The 13,473-nt window shown below is 41.5% G+C and overlaps 2 protein-coding genes and 1 pseudogene across 2 annotated transcripts; all 3 read left to right on the forward strand.

The window, feature by feature from the left end:
• The first annotated feature begins 4,601 nt into the window (after window positions 1-4,601).
• On the forward strand, window positions 4,602-5,249 carry LOC147416642 (uncharacterized). The gene has a single exon (XM_086508201.1). The coding sequence runs from the start codon at window positions 4,605-4,607 to the stop codon at window positions 4,920-4,922; it is 318 nt and encodes a 105-aa protein (XP_086364327.1). The 5' UTR covers window positions 4,602-4,604; the 3' UTR covers window positions 4,923-5,249.
• LOC147416643 (pentatricopeptide repeat-containing protein At4g18520, chloroplastic-like) lies at window positions 4,982-5,949 on the forward strand. The gene is made up of 3 exons (XM_086508200.1): window positions 4,982-5,168; window positions 5,227-5,354; window positions 5,398-5,949. Exons 1-3 carry the CDS (start codon window positions 4,982-4,984, stop codon window positions 5,947-5,949), a joined length of 867 nt encoding a protein of 288 aa, XP_086364326.1.
• A 109-nt stretch (window positions 5,950-6,058) lies between these two features.
• Window positions 6,059-8,081, forward strand: LOC147416644 (pentatricopeptide repeat-containing protein At2g13600 pseudogene; annotated as a pseudogene).
• Window positions 8,082-13,473: the final 5,392 nt, after the last annotated feature.

The following is a 13,473-nucleotide window of genomic DNA, read 5'->3' on the forward strand; positions in this document are numbered from 1 at the left end:
GTTTGATAGAGGGAAGCAATTTGGATTGCTCCAACCTTTGCCAATCCCTAATTCACCATGGGAGAGCATATTCATGGATTTTATCTTTGGATTGCCTAAGTCTATCCATGGAAATACGGGAATATGGACGATAGTAACTAGTTCATTAAACAATTAAGCTCATTTTATGCCTTCAAAAAGACTATCAAAGCCCATAAAATGGCAACCCTCTTCATTTATCAAATCTTCAAGTACCATGACTTGCCAATGTCCATAGTGTCCGATAGAGATCCTAGAATGACCAGTAATTTCTGGAAGGGTCTCTTTGAGAATTTAGGAACAAGGCTAACTTCTCTTCGGCCTATCACCCGCAAACGAATGGCCAAAGTAAAATAGCTAACCTAACAATTCTCGATCTACTAAATGCCTATGTAACAAAAGTAGATCAAAGATCCCAATGGGAGAAGTACCTACCCTTAGTGGAGTATGCCTACAATAACATTGTACATACTTCTACGAGAAAAGCACCTTTTGAGGTAATTGAGGGAAGATCAAAAAGTCCCTTGCTACTTAAGGTACACGAGAAGATCTTCGTTGCAGATGAGTATAGTCGAGACCTACAAGAATCTTTCCAAAAGATTAAGGATGCTATCTCTATCTCACAACAAAGGCAAAAGGCTACTACTGACAAGCACAGAAGAGCCCAAGCCTTTAAAGAAAATGATTGGGCCTTACTCAAATTTCCAAAGGCTCGATTAAGACACACGACGAACAAGAATCCTACGGGACACCAAAAGTACTATGCTAAGTTAGCAAAAAGGTACTACGGTCCCTTCTAGATTCTTAGGCCAATCAATGAATGGCCTATCAACTCAAGTTGCCTAATCATTGGTTCATACACAATGCTTTCCCTGTGAGCCTATTAAAGCCTTACAAAGGAGAGCCACCTCAAGAACCAACTATTGAAGACCCGCTGGAGATCGAGGACCAAGAAGAGGTGCTGCAACCCGAGTCCATTCTCCACGACATGAAGACAAGGTACTAAGAGGCGGTAAGACTATCCGATGATATCTTATTAAGTTTAAGAATTATCCTTTTGAGATGCTAGATGGATGCAAGGCATACAGTTAAAGGATAACCTAAACCTTGTTAATGCTTACAATGCTTCCCAAGTGTAAGCAAATGTACAAATGTAAAAAATGAACAAATTTTTTTGTCTATAAGACTCTCTTTCTTTACTGTGCACAAAAATGAAGTAGTATGCATGCTTAGATCAAGTTTACGAGACGACGTCTCCCGAACACCAAGTAGAGCTTGTCACTCTACTATGGAAGATGATAGGACTAATGTGCAGACATGCTTGCGACAGCCTCAGGCTCTCAAGCGCCAAATGGACTGGTCATCCATTGTGGAATGATGTCGTAGGGTAACATAGGGATCCTCTACCCGCTAAGAAAAGGACTAATGAAATAGCTTTATCTTCTCTACCCCCATAGTAGAGGACAACTATGATTTCAAGAGAGAGGTAATGTCATAATAATCAATATCTAATTCTCCTAAATGATTTTCTCATGTTAAACTGATCATTTAATATGGGGGAAGTGCCACGGGAGAAAAAGCTAGAATATTGGTTAAGCTAGCAGACCGGCCACAGTAGGGATCCAAAGGAGGGAAAATAGGGTTCCAAAGGGGGGGCCATCTGTCAAAGAGCCATGTGCAACAATGGGCTTAAAAGACCCTAAGGTTTAGCCCATTAAGACTTCCAAAATGCTAAGGTTCCAAAATGGTTGTGTCCAAAGGTCAAACATTGGGTTAATTGGATGCTTTGTGTGTGTCCCAAAAGTCTTTGGCAATCCCTACATAGGAGGGGGCGAGCCTTGCAAGTAGGGGATGAGAGAGGAACTCACACACATACGCACAAGCTCCCTTTACACAAAGGGAATGAGGGACACATGTCAGCTCCCTAGCCTAGATGCCCACAAGGTGTACCCAATTCCTATTGGATGGCCTTGGAGGTGGACCAATGAGAATTAGGCTAGAGTAAATCTAGTTTAATCAATTTAAAAACACTTAATAAAAGAACCAATTAGAATTAAGCTCTCTAGAAGACTATTGGACAGTCTCCCAAGGGACCAATGAGCATTCAGCAGCCCAATGGCTTGCTTGATTCCTATTGGCCAGGAGGCAAAGGGGTCCAATGAGAGTTTAGTTGAATTAAATAATTACCTAAAGCTCTCACAAAAGGGGAAAGGGGACACATGTCAGAAGGTTATCACTTATGCTGCTTAATTACCATTGGCTAAGCCTGGGGAGGTCCAATAGGATGCTAGCAAGAGAAAATAGCAAGAGGGGTCGACCAAGAGAGAGAGGGGGCTGATTTTCAAAGGCATTATCACCTACACACTCACACTAGCTCATGTGTGAAGTAAAGAAGACTCTCTCTCCTTCTCAAGCTTTAATGGAAAGCTTATCACCTACTCCAAGCTTGTGAGAAGGAAGGCCTACACCAACAACTCTTGGCTTTGTGATAAAATCCAACCAAGAGCCAAGCTTCAATGCATGCCCATCTCCTCTACCATGCTAATTACTAAGCTAAGCTATGCTAATATGAGTGATTATGTGAGGAGATTTACATCTTTCTCATAAGAATACTCCTTCTTCCTCTCAATCTACTCTCATACCCCGCTAGCTCTCACCATCTTCGAAGGTGTGTGAGGTCGTGGGTCTGAGACCGTGAGGGAATTGATGTTGTGTTTGATAAGTGTTTTGTGTAGTGCATGAAGTTCCCATCTTCATTGCACTAGCTAGTATTGAAGGAACACAAGAAATTGTATTGTTAAATGTCTCTCTTGATGGGAGAAACCAAATACAAAGCCTTTTGGAGGGGGGACCGGCTCCATGCAAATCCGGTCCTCAACTATTGTCAATTGCTTAATTTCTCTCTCTTTTGAAGTATTGTTCATGCTATCTAACTAGGTGTTATGCTTTTTGTTGCTCTCTCCACCCAAGCACTCTTGTTATTCTCATTAGGAAGTTATTCTAATGAAATGCTCACTATGTTCATGCTATTTTCCGCTACACACAAGTTACTAGACCATTAAATGTTACATTTCATTGCCTATTTATGGAGGGAAGCTTGAGGCAAAGCTTTATGGATGGTGGGCATCATGCCAAGTATGCACTCAGAAGCCAAAGTTTGCAATGGTGCGGGCCACAACAAAGGCTTTAACGATCAGGTTGGGGCTCCAACACATTTTGATTGTAGCCAGCGAAAATGAGCTTGTGCTAATTATGACCCTCTCTCTCTCTCTCTCTCTCTCCTCCTCTCTCTCTCTCTCTCTCTCTCTCTCTCTCATGATATGCATACATTTCTACGGCCAAAGCTAAGTATTTTCATGACGTCTCTTTTGATCCATTTTGATGAATGTTAGCGTGTAGACTTTATTTCTGTCCTAGGAGCAGCTTCTACCATCTATTTACTCTATTATGTAGAAGCGGATTGAGGCACTCCATGTGGAGGATGGAGCTATCTCGCATGAGATTGGTCGATTGGGAGATCGGGTCACAAAAGTCTCAAAGAGACTCTGGGTGGAAGATGAAGAGCCCGTGTAGTCGAACCAACGTGAAGAGGAAGTTATAAGTTGTTGAGAGCAACGTTCTCCGACAAAACTATGGAGTAATGTGAGCATTGAGCTACATGCACGCCTTAGCTAAGCAATCCCAACAGCAAGAGCTAAAGATCACCACTATTTGCAAAGCTTTTGCCTATTAGCACAATTGTGTGCTGCTTGCACCATCCACCCGTGTTTGGCTTCATTCCTTTTCCAGTTACTTCTTCCCTGCCCTACTTCTCGCCTTAGTGCACTCAGCTTATGTGAGCATCTCGCTGCAAGGCCACATGGCTACAACTAGAGAAAATGGAAAAGTAGGTGAGTGGGAGGCCGGAGGCGAAAAGGCATCGCATGTCACGTGGTCATCAGGAAGAGAGAACGTAGACAATTTTTGGGTGTGAAATATGGCCGATACCTGTCTCCGAGCACAGATCGTAGTGCACGTTATGTGTCAATTCAAGTCAACATCTTTAACGTTGTAATACAGTAATTCCAATCTCTCTCTCCCTCTCTCTCTCCCACCTTCATGGACCAAGCATCCAACAGATTTTTGTTTTTGATAGAGTGTAGTGATCTCTCTCCCTCTCTGTGTGTGTGTGTGTGTGCGCGCGCATGCGCATGCACATGGACCACAAATTAGTAGAACAGTGCTCTTTTTTGTTGATTTTATTATGATGCAGTAGACCATGTGAGATTGGCAGTAGGGCATGATTCTGAGTCTATGGGCACTTGGTATGGGCTCCCCACACACACACACACACATAGACACACTTATGTATGTACACATGCACATACTCCACTCATGTGAGCCCCCCCCCCCCCCCCCCAAAAAAAAAAAAAAAAAAAAAAAAAGAGGAGAAAGAAAGGGTATATTGCCATGTTGGTAAGAGCGAACGAGACCCGCCGGAGGCGGGTCGCGTGAATAAAGCGGACCTTCAACTGAAGCCAGCAGATACTCTCCGAACGCTGCCTTTTAGAGAGATGGTGGCACACAGCCCCTTTCCTTTTCTCTTGATGGCCGGTGCAATCTCCAGTTATATCTGTTTAAGATGCTCAGAGGAGAAGCATCGAAGGGAGCCCTTAAACAACAACAGCAACAGGTTGAAGCGTTTTCATAGTGCCCACAACGGCACGGTTAAGCACAACCCTGAGATTGATGACCTGCCCGCCATTGTTTCTTGGGCTGATAATGAGCCCACACGAAGAGGACTTGCTATGTCTGAGAACAGCCATCTCCCTTCACAGGTGCATGGCCCGAATCAACAAGTGGCCCAGTTGTGGGTTTGTTGCATTCTTGTGCCAAACGGAGAGACCTGCATGAAGGCACTCTAGTACATAATGCTATCTTGCAAAATCGGCTTCTTGATCACTGTTCCGATGCGCTAGTCTCCATGTATGCAAGATGTGGTGCTCTTGCAAAAGCAAACGAGCTTTTCGACATACATAACTGCAGAGATGTATTATGCTGGACTTCACTCATTACAGGATATGTACGGCAAGGGCAGAGTGAACACGCCTTGTATTTGTTCGATCAAATGCAGCAGAAGGGGCTTCTTCCAGATGCAGTGACCTTTGCATGTATCTTGAAAGCGTGTGGTACCCTGAAGGTGTACGGCAAGGGGAAACAAATTCACAGTGAAATTGCAAGGCAAGGGTTGCTTGGAAGATGTTGTGCTTGGCACTGCTTTGATTGATATGTACGCAAAATGTGGTGCTCTTTCGAATGCACGTCTTGTACTTGAAGGGCTTCCTTTCCGAGATGTGGTTTGGTTTGCTGGAATTCTCTATCACCGGGTATGTGCAACAGGGTCAAGCTGAGCAAGCCCTTGGGTGCTTTGATCGATTACAACATGAAGGGATTTGCCCAGATGCAATGACCTTTGCTTGCATTTTAAAAGCATGTGGTACCTTGGGTGCCAAGGAAAAGGGTGAGAAAATTCATGAAGAGGTTGTTAAACAAGACTTGTTGGCCAATGATATTGTGTTAGGAAATGCTCTTGTATATATGTATGCTAAGTGTGGTTCTCTTGAAAAGGCACAACAGGTGCTGGAAAAAATCTCTTTTCGTGATGTAATTAGTTGGAGTGCACTAATATCAAGCTACATCGAACATGGCCAAGCCAAGCAAGCATTGAATTGTCTCCACCAAATGGAGCATGAGGGGCTTTCTCCAGATGCAATGATCTTAGTTAGCATCTTGAAAGCATGTGGCACTCTAGGAGCAATTGACAAGGGTAAAGAAATTCATGATGAGATTGCTAGAAAAGGGCTTTTGAAAAGAAATATTGCTCTTGGCACTGCGTTGGTGGATATGTATGCTAAGTGTGGTGCACTCTCAAAGGCACAACAAGTGTTTTGAGAAGCTTCCCGTGCGGAATGTCACTTCTTGGAACTCCCTTATAACAGCCACATACAACATGGTCAGAGTGAGAAGGCACTAGATTGTTATGAAGAGATGCAACGGGAAGATGTTTTCCGCGATTCTATTTACATTTGCATGCATCTTGAAAGTATGTGCTGCCACGAGAGCTCTTGAGAGAGGGGCTCAAATCCATGACATGATTGTGAGACGTGGGTTGTTGGGGGATAATGTTGTACTGTGCACTGCTTTGATGGATATGTATGCAAAATGCGGTGCTCTTGCCAAGGCACAACGGGTGCATGATGAGCTTCCTTGCAAGGATATCATCTCATGGAATGCTCTTATTGGAGGCTATTTGGAGCAAGGCCACGGCAAGGAGGCGCTTGACTGTTTCAAAGGTATGGAGGATGAGGGCTTCTCTCCAGATGCAGTGACGTTCTCTTTGATCGTAAAAGCTTGTGGTATCTTGCAAGCTTTAGACAGGGGAGCACAGATTCATGAGCAGGTTGTCAGGCAGGGTTGATCGGAATTGATATTGTGCTTGACACTGCTCTGGTAGCCATGTATGTGCAGTGTGGTGATCTTACAAAAGCAGCACACGTGCTTCAGGGGCTTCCCTCTCGTGACATTGTTGCTTGGAATTCCCTTATTATAGGCTATGCCCAAGAGGGACAAGGTGAGCAAGCACTGCATTCTCTTGAACAAATGCACCGTGAAGGACTCTGTCCAGATGCAACAACGTTTGCTTCCATCTTGAAAGCGTGTGGCAGCCTAGCAGCCATTGACAAAGGGGAGCAAATTCATGAAGAGATTGCAACACAGGGTTTTCTAGAAAAGAATGCTGTGCTTGGTACTGCTCTTGTGGACATGTATGTAAAGGGGGCGATCTTGGTAAGGCACGAGAAGCACTTGAGAACCTTCCTTGTCAGAGCACGGTGGCTTGGAATGCATTAATTGCAGGATATACCAAAGAGGGACGAGGGGGTGAGGCACTCATCTGTTTTGAGCACATGCTACAGGAAGGCCTCTCTCCAGATGGAGTGACTCTTTCTTGCGTACTTGCTGCATGTAGCCACCTTGGTCTTGTTGAGGATGGACATGGATACTTTATGAATATGCAACAGAAGTACGGCGTGATGCCAGATGTAGCACTATAGCTGCTTGGTGGATCTTTTTGGTCGTGCAGGGCACCTTGAGAAGGCTGTTAAAGTAGTGGAGGAGATGCCTCCTTTTGATGATTCGGCAGTTTGGCGTGCCTTGTTGGGTGCCTGTGCAAAATGGGGGAATGTGACCTTGGGAAGGTGGGCCTTTGAGCAAGCAATACGAGTAGAAAAAGGTGATGGGCCAGCTTATGTCCTTATGGCAAACATGTATGCTGCGGCTGCATGCATGCGGATGCAGAATTGATTGAGGCCATGAGTCTGAAGAATAGAGCATCAAACGAGCCAGGCTAGAGCTCCTGGACTGACAATGGCAGATTATTGAAGATCAAAGTCATTTCAAGAAATGTAGTGTGGATAAGATCATGGCAAGCGCCATGATGAGCTTGGAATCTAGTGTCAGTGAGAAATGTTTCAGGCCTGAAATGTTTCATTACGAAGCGTGGAGTTTCGGTACGAACATTTCACCCTGTAGGAACGAGGACAAGAAATGTCGGGCCGAGATGTCAGTGTACAGAAATCAAAAGAAATTTATTGCTTGAAACGGCTCAATAAGGGGTGTTGCAGCCCAGGTTTGATTTTTCAGCACCGCCTGAAACGTTTCAGGAGTTTCAAGGTTTCACCCTGCTTGACGGGTGACCATGGCTTGGATAAATGAAGGATTACGACTTGTCAGCGCGAAAGTGTGCTGGTGACCATGGCTTGGATAAATGGAGGACTACGAGTTGAGGAAGGGTTGATCGGCGCGAAAGTGCATTTGCCCCATATGCACTGTTTTTGGATGAGGAAGTAATTGATGTATCATAGACAGAAGGCAAGCCATCCAGGCTTTGCTTAGTCCTTGTAAACATTAGGGGTGCCACGCTTGCTCCCCCAGTGTTGATGAATATATAACTTTCACACATAAAGGGAAGCTGACAAATTTCCCTGTCAGATGTCAGCAATAATGGCCAGTTGTCAATATCAGAACCCTGGCACAACTCTTTGATTGATGATAAGATATTAAACATTACAAGTTCAAAAAATAAACATCCCTCCATTTTTTGCATGCTTTGAGTTTGATTAGCCTTGTGAGGTCAGGCTCAACAGCATACTCAGAAATTAAGCATAGCCACTCAAATGTCATGCTAAAGAACATGATAAGGAACACTTTAAATGGTGCAACTGTATGCATTCAAGGTCTAACATCAATGGATATGCTCACACAGCAGTCAATTCTGGAGGATCAAAAAATTAAATATCACTCGAAAGTGCATTAATGATTAGAGCAAACTTTTGGTAAGTTGCCTAGAAACTAAATCACAATTAATCAGTGTCTGGGCCAAATCATTTGCCAGCCATACAAAAATCCTTTCTAGGCTTTTTCAAAGAGGAAGCTTTAGAAATTTGATCTATTTTTACTATTTTTGCACTACATTTCCAAGCTTTTAGGTGGAAATTTTCTTTTAAGTTTGCTATTAACCGACATTATTGAATCCTCAAGCAGCATGATTGTAAGCTTAGATACACTTTCCAAAACAGTGAACCAGATGAAAGTTTTCTTGGTATACGATCACGAGGTTCTTAGACTTGGTGTCCCTTTTGCACATTCTTTGAATGCTTTGCTGTTTCTTGGGTTCTGTGACACTCTCCCATGGGCCAAATTACCAAAGGAGGCAATGACTTGCGTTAATTCATGGCTGTCTACTAACAACCTTTCTAACAGAATTTTAAGTATTGAAAGCACATCTTATTAGCTTAACACCAAGTTGGTAACCTAGCAAGACATAAAAGTATGTTGGAAAAAAACTCAATACTCTTATGGTTGTCAACTTATAGAATCCTTACCTGAGCCTAAAGCTTAAAAACAACTTTTCAAGGGAAAAAAAGCAATATATTCCTCATTGTTTGGTTGTGGTGGGCTTCCAAAGTAGATGTAGTGCTGCATTTCAATGAAAATAGCAAATTCTCTGGGTGAAATCAAGGCTAAGGAATTTATTTTTTAGATCACAAAACCTCTTTTCCCATGAAGTAAATTGGGTTGTTGATTAGAATTTATGGTGGTTGTACAACTATAATTTCTATTTGTAGATAGAGTGAGTTACAAAAATATCACACTTTTCTCATTATGCTCACCTATTATCGATTTTTGAGAAGCTCCACTCATAAATTATCACTATGTATCACCATATCCCCCCTTCAACTTATTCACTATCCTGTCATAGACCCTTCAATCTCTCTTCCATGTCCTTTGCCCGCTACATACCTCTCCTCTCTTCCATGTCCTTTGCCCACTACATACCTCTCTTGCTCTCTCTCCCCCTTTGTCTCTTTATCTCTTTTTCACTCTCTCTCACTCTCTCTCTCTCTCTCTCTCTCTCTCTCGCATTCTCTCTGAACAGGTCCGGAGAAGTTGACTCTCATCTTTTATTTTACAGACAATGTATTTCGACACTCCATAAGGGTCCTTGTTCTTCAACAAGGTCCATAATCATTGTAGAAATTGATTCAAAATCTCCTAAATATGAAGATATGAACACAACCGCTCCACCAATGACATCCAAAACCATGATTATATCGTACTTGCCTTTACAAGAGACTGTAAACAAGCCAGGGGAAGACCTACAGGCACTTGCAATAGAGAATTTCATGCTAAGGATTCTTGTGTTTGAGAATGAGCATCTCAAGATGATACTTGAGATGCAAACAACATGTTTAATACAACTTGAAGAGAGGAAGTCAAAGAATGCAAATGATTTTTTATAGACGCAAATGCTTTGAAGAAGAGCATGAGCAAAATGGAGTGTGACCATGTATTGAAAGAGGAGAAATTTGACACCATGAGTGCCGTGATGTATGGACATAAAAAATGTATACACAAACAAATCTTGTACTGATGGATGTGGTAGCAATGTGGTTCATAATTCCTCTCTCATAAAAGCTATGGCCCAAATAAAAAATGTTTGAATGTGGATGTAGAGGAGTTGAAGGAACGGGGGTCACGTTCCAAGAGCATTGTTATGAGTAAATTTCGTGAAGAGACGTTAGAGACACCTCTTTCTCTTGCCATTGTTATGAAAGATTTCTTCAAACCCACTTTGACATGTCAGGTTTTATGATTTATGGAGCACATAAAGTGGATAAGCAAGGGGCTCCTTGCTCGATAGAATGGCCAATTGTACATACCATGCCGGATGACAAAAGATTATCCTTGATAATAGTTGGATTTATTTGAGAGACAAAAAATGTTTTATGTGAAGATTTCACTATTAAAAACAAAATTTGCGTCGCAAGGCATATGACAGTAGGAATAAGAAAAACAAGGAGATCTTTCATGAAGCAAACATGCCCAAGGAGGAGGCAAGTCCTTTGAAAAAATAGGAACACACGACCTTTGAGGCCAAGTTACAATTGAAAGTATGCTTTTGGAATTTCAATGGATACCCATGAAATGCAAAAATTAGCATAGATGAATTAATTGAAAAGTCGATGATGTACTTCTTGTTGAAACTTTGGAACATGATACACAAAGGATTAATGAATTGGAGGATTACAATGTAAATTCATTGATGTGGTCAAAGAATCTCAAGCAATGAAGAAGGCAAGGAGGGGTAGCATGTATGATTAAAAAAACATGGGAAGATTTGTATCAATTGTGAAAGATGACAAGCACAAACATTATGCATGACTGTAAGTTATGACACCAAAAAGATTACCCATCATTTTTATAGCCAATTGCTATATTCTTCATTATGATTTTCCCTTCTATGCTTGCATGGATAGAGACCGATAATTTGTTGATGTAGAGGAGGATATTTCTTATTGTAAAAACAAAGATAATGTTATGTCTTTGGCAATATAAATGCTCGCACAAGAAAATTACGACACGACACTCAACAATTTGATATGCCATACATTTCAAGGGATTTGGATGAATTTCATTTGTATGATCGTACTTGAATGGATGAGAAAGAGTCGGATCACTCTAGAAAGTTACTTTTACACATATGGAATAGCACGGGTATTCTCATTACCAATGCTATAGATTTATGGAGTGGGACCATGGATTTACATATAGAAAACACAATGGAAGTAGTGTGATTGACTATATGCTACTCTCAAAAGCCATCATGTATCACATGAAGAGTCTTTCGCTTGGCCAATAGATCTCCGAATAAAATCATGAACCTTATATATTGACCTTACATGTGGAGAAACAAACAAGTATGCTAATCTCAAACAAAGGAAAGAGAAGTTATCTCTTTGTATGGATTTCAAACAAGTATATTGAAATTGTTGAAGCTTTAATATGACGCACCATTGGAAACTAAATGGGAAGCTTTCAAGAAATATATTTTCTCTTGTAGGTAAGAATGCTTTTCATAAAGCATGTCCATGGTATCAAAAAATGTAAATCACGCAAAAGATGGTTTAAAAAAGAATGTCAATATGCTCGAAAGTCCTTGATAAATATAGATGCAACTATGGACAAAGACAACTATCAAAGTCATTTGCATGCATACAAGGCATTGATTCAAAAGAAGAAAATACATCTAGCATCATTTTTTCAAATCCAAGAAAAGGCACACACATTTTAGAGAAACTAGAAGAACAAGCGGTTGAGGTTTTTGGTAAATTGAGTCTTATGGATATGCACACACGTTGTAAATAGCTATACGAGTAGCCAAATGCTTTAAAATAGCATTTTATGGTTCACTCCCATGTATGCTCTCTCTTTTTTTTACTATTGACGATATGTTTAGTGGCCTTGAAAAGTTGGTCACTTCAAAGTAGGAGATCTTGAAGGTGTCGAATCAAAAAGGATTAAATGGATGGGAGATCTACACATGATTGGATGTGTGATATGTTCAACATTGCACTTGAGCATGGCATGCCTTGTGATTGGAGCACTAATTGGGTCAAGCGTGTGGATAAAGATGGAGATGTAAAGAATGTAACTAATAGACTAAAATGATTGGGTCTCTTATGTCAAAGTTGTTTTGAGTGATTGGACTAAAAAGAATGACAAATTCGCAAAAGGACAAGCATAGACCGTAATAGGCCTCAATAGACCATGCTTTATACATTACACCGACCATATTGCCCTCAATTACAAAACCATGTTCTTTGTTGAAAGAGGAAACCATACTCATCCTTATATGATTCATCCTATCAATTTGTCAACGGTATGCACTATCGCAGCCATTTTGGTTAGCTTCCACTTGGGGCAATCGAGAAGGTCAAATTTATTGTGCACATTATACTCGCTGCAATCTTGAGAGTTTGAGTACCACACACTTAGTGATCAACTTTTGGTCACATCCAAACTTGATTTCCTCACTTTTATCTATGACTTGGAATTACACACTTTCCTCTCCTAGCTAGAGTGTGGGCTATCCACTGCGACACTCATCACCACAAGTTTGGAGCAGTGAGAATCACTTATCCTCCCCATACATGTTACATCACATGTAATTTTGGTCCCATAGGTCATATTTGACCTATGAGTTTGATACAGGGATTTAATATAATTACCTAAACTTTTGTGTAATCACAAGGTCTTATTAGTATATTTACATAATCACACTGAACATGATAAAAAACAAGCTAGTTGAGAGAAACTTGTAAACACACAAAAAGCCCGTTGAGCAAAACAATTTTCCCTACGGGCCCGCAACTAAATATATATAGGGCCCCGATTGGGCCCGTTGGTGTTATTTCTTGAGCCACTGAGAGAGAGAGAGAGAAGAGAGAGAGAGAGAGAGAGAGAGAGAGAGAGGTAGAGGTACGTCGAGAGGAGAGAGGGGGTTGTATGGGAGCGTGCTCTGCATCGTAGTGCACGATAACAACGGAGTACCCGACCACAACGACCTAGGTATTGGTGTGTGTGTGTTGTGTTGTTGTTGTTGTTGTGTGGTCGCATGCCTTTTGTTGTATTGCACGTAGTACCATAAGGTACCTTACCACACAATGTAGTGTGTGCGTAAGCTATTCTCCATAATAGTGCTTACCATGAGGGTATCACCTTGATGACACGGGAAATATGGTGTCCTTGTGGTAAGTATTGACTCACTTTCTAGATACTACATCGGTAAAGTGACAATTCTAGTATCCTTATGGTGAGTCAAGTTCCCTTCCCCTTTCCAAAAGAACATATGGACATCGGTCGGTAACGCAGCTATATGATAATCGTATGCAAGCCATTATTGCTCTTTAGATTCAGGTGGCACTCGATCAGTAACGTGGCTAATTGAGTGTCATTTGTTAGAAGCATTTTTTTTGCATAAACGTAGCGTTCAAGTCGTTAACCCGGCCGTGTACAAACACCATATAGTTTGTAATGTGCATGTGCAGTTATTTTTTAAAGTAGAATAATTAATTT

This window comes from Adiantum capillus-veneris, unplaced genomic scaffold (genome assembly GCF_014529385.1).
Source record: "Adiantum capillus-veneris isolate H3 unplaced genomic scaffold, ASM1452938v2 Hic_scaffold_701, whole genome shotgun sequence".
NCBI lineage: Eukaryota > Viridiplantae > Streptophyta > Polypodiopsida > Polypodiales > Pteridaceae > Adiantum > Adiantum capillus-veneris.

Bases quoted from the DNA above. Each gene is read 5' to 3' on its own strand.
- LOC147416642 (XM_086508201.1), top strand. From the start codon at position 4,605: ATGGCCGGTGCAATCTCCAGTTATATCTGTTTAAGATGCTCAGAGGAG.
- LOC147416643 (XM_086508200.1), top strand. From the start codon at position 4,982: ATGTATGCAAGATGTGGTGCTCTTGCAAAAGCAAACGAGCTTTTCGAC. The intron at 5,169-5,226 runs GTATCTTGAAAG...ACAAATTCACAG, and splicing joins AGATGCAGTGACCTTTGCAT to TGAAATTGCAAGGCAAGGGT. The intron at 5,355-5,397 runs GTTTGGTTTGCT...TATGTGCAACAG, and splicing joins GGCTTCCTTTCCGAGATGTG to GGTCAAGCTGAGCAAGCCCT.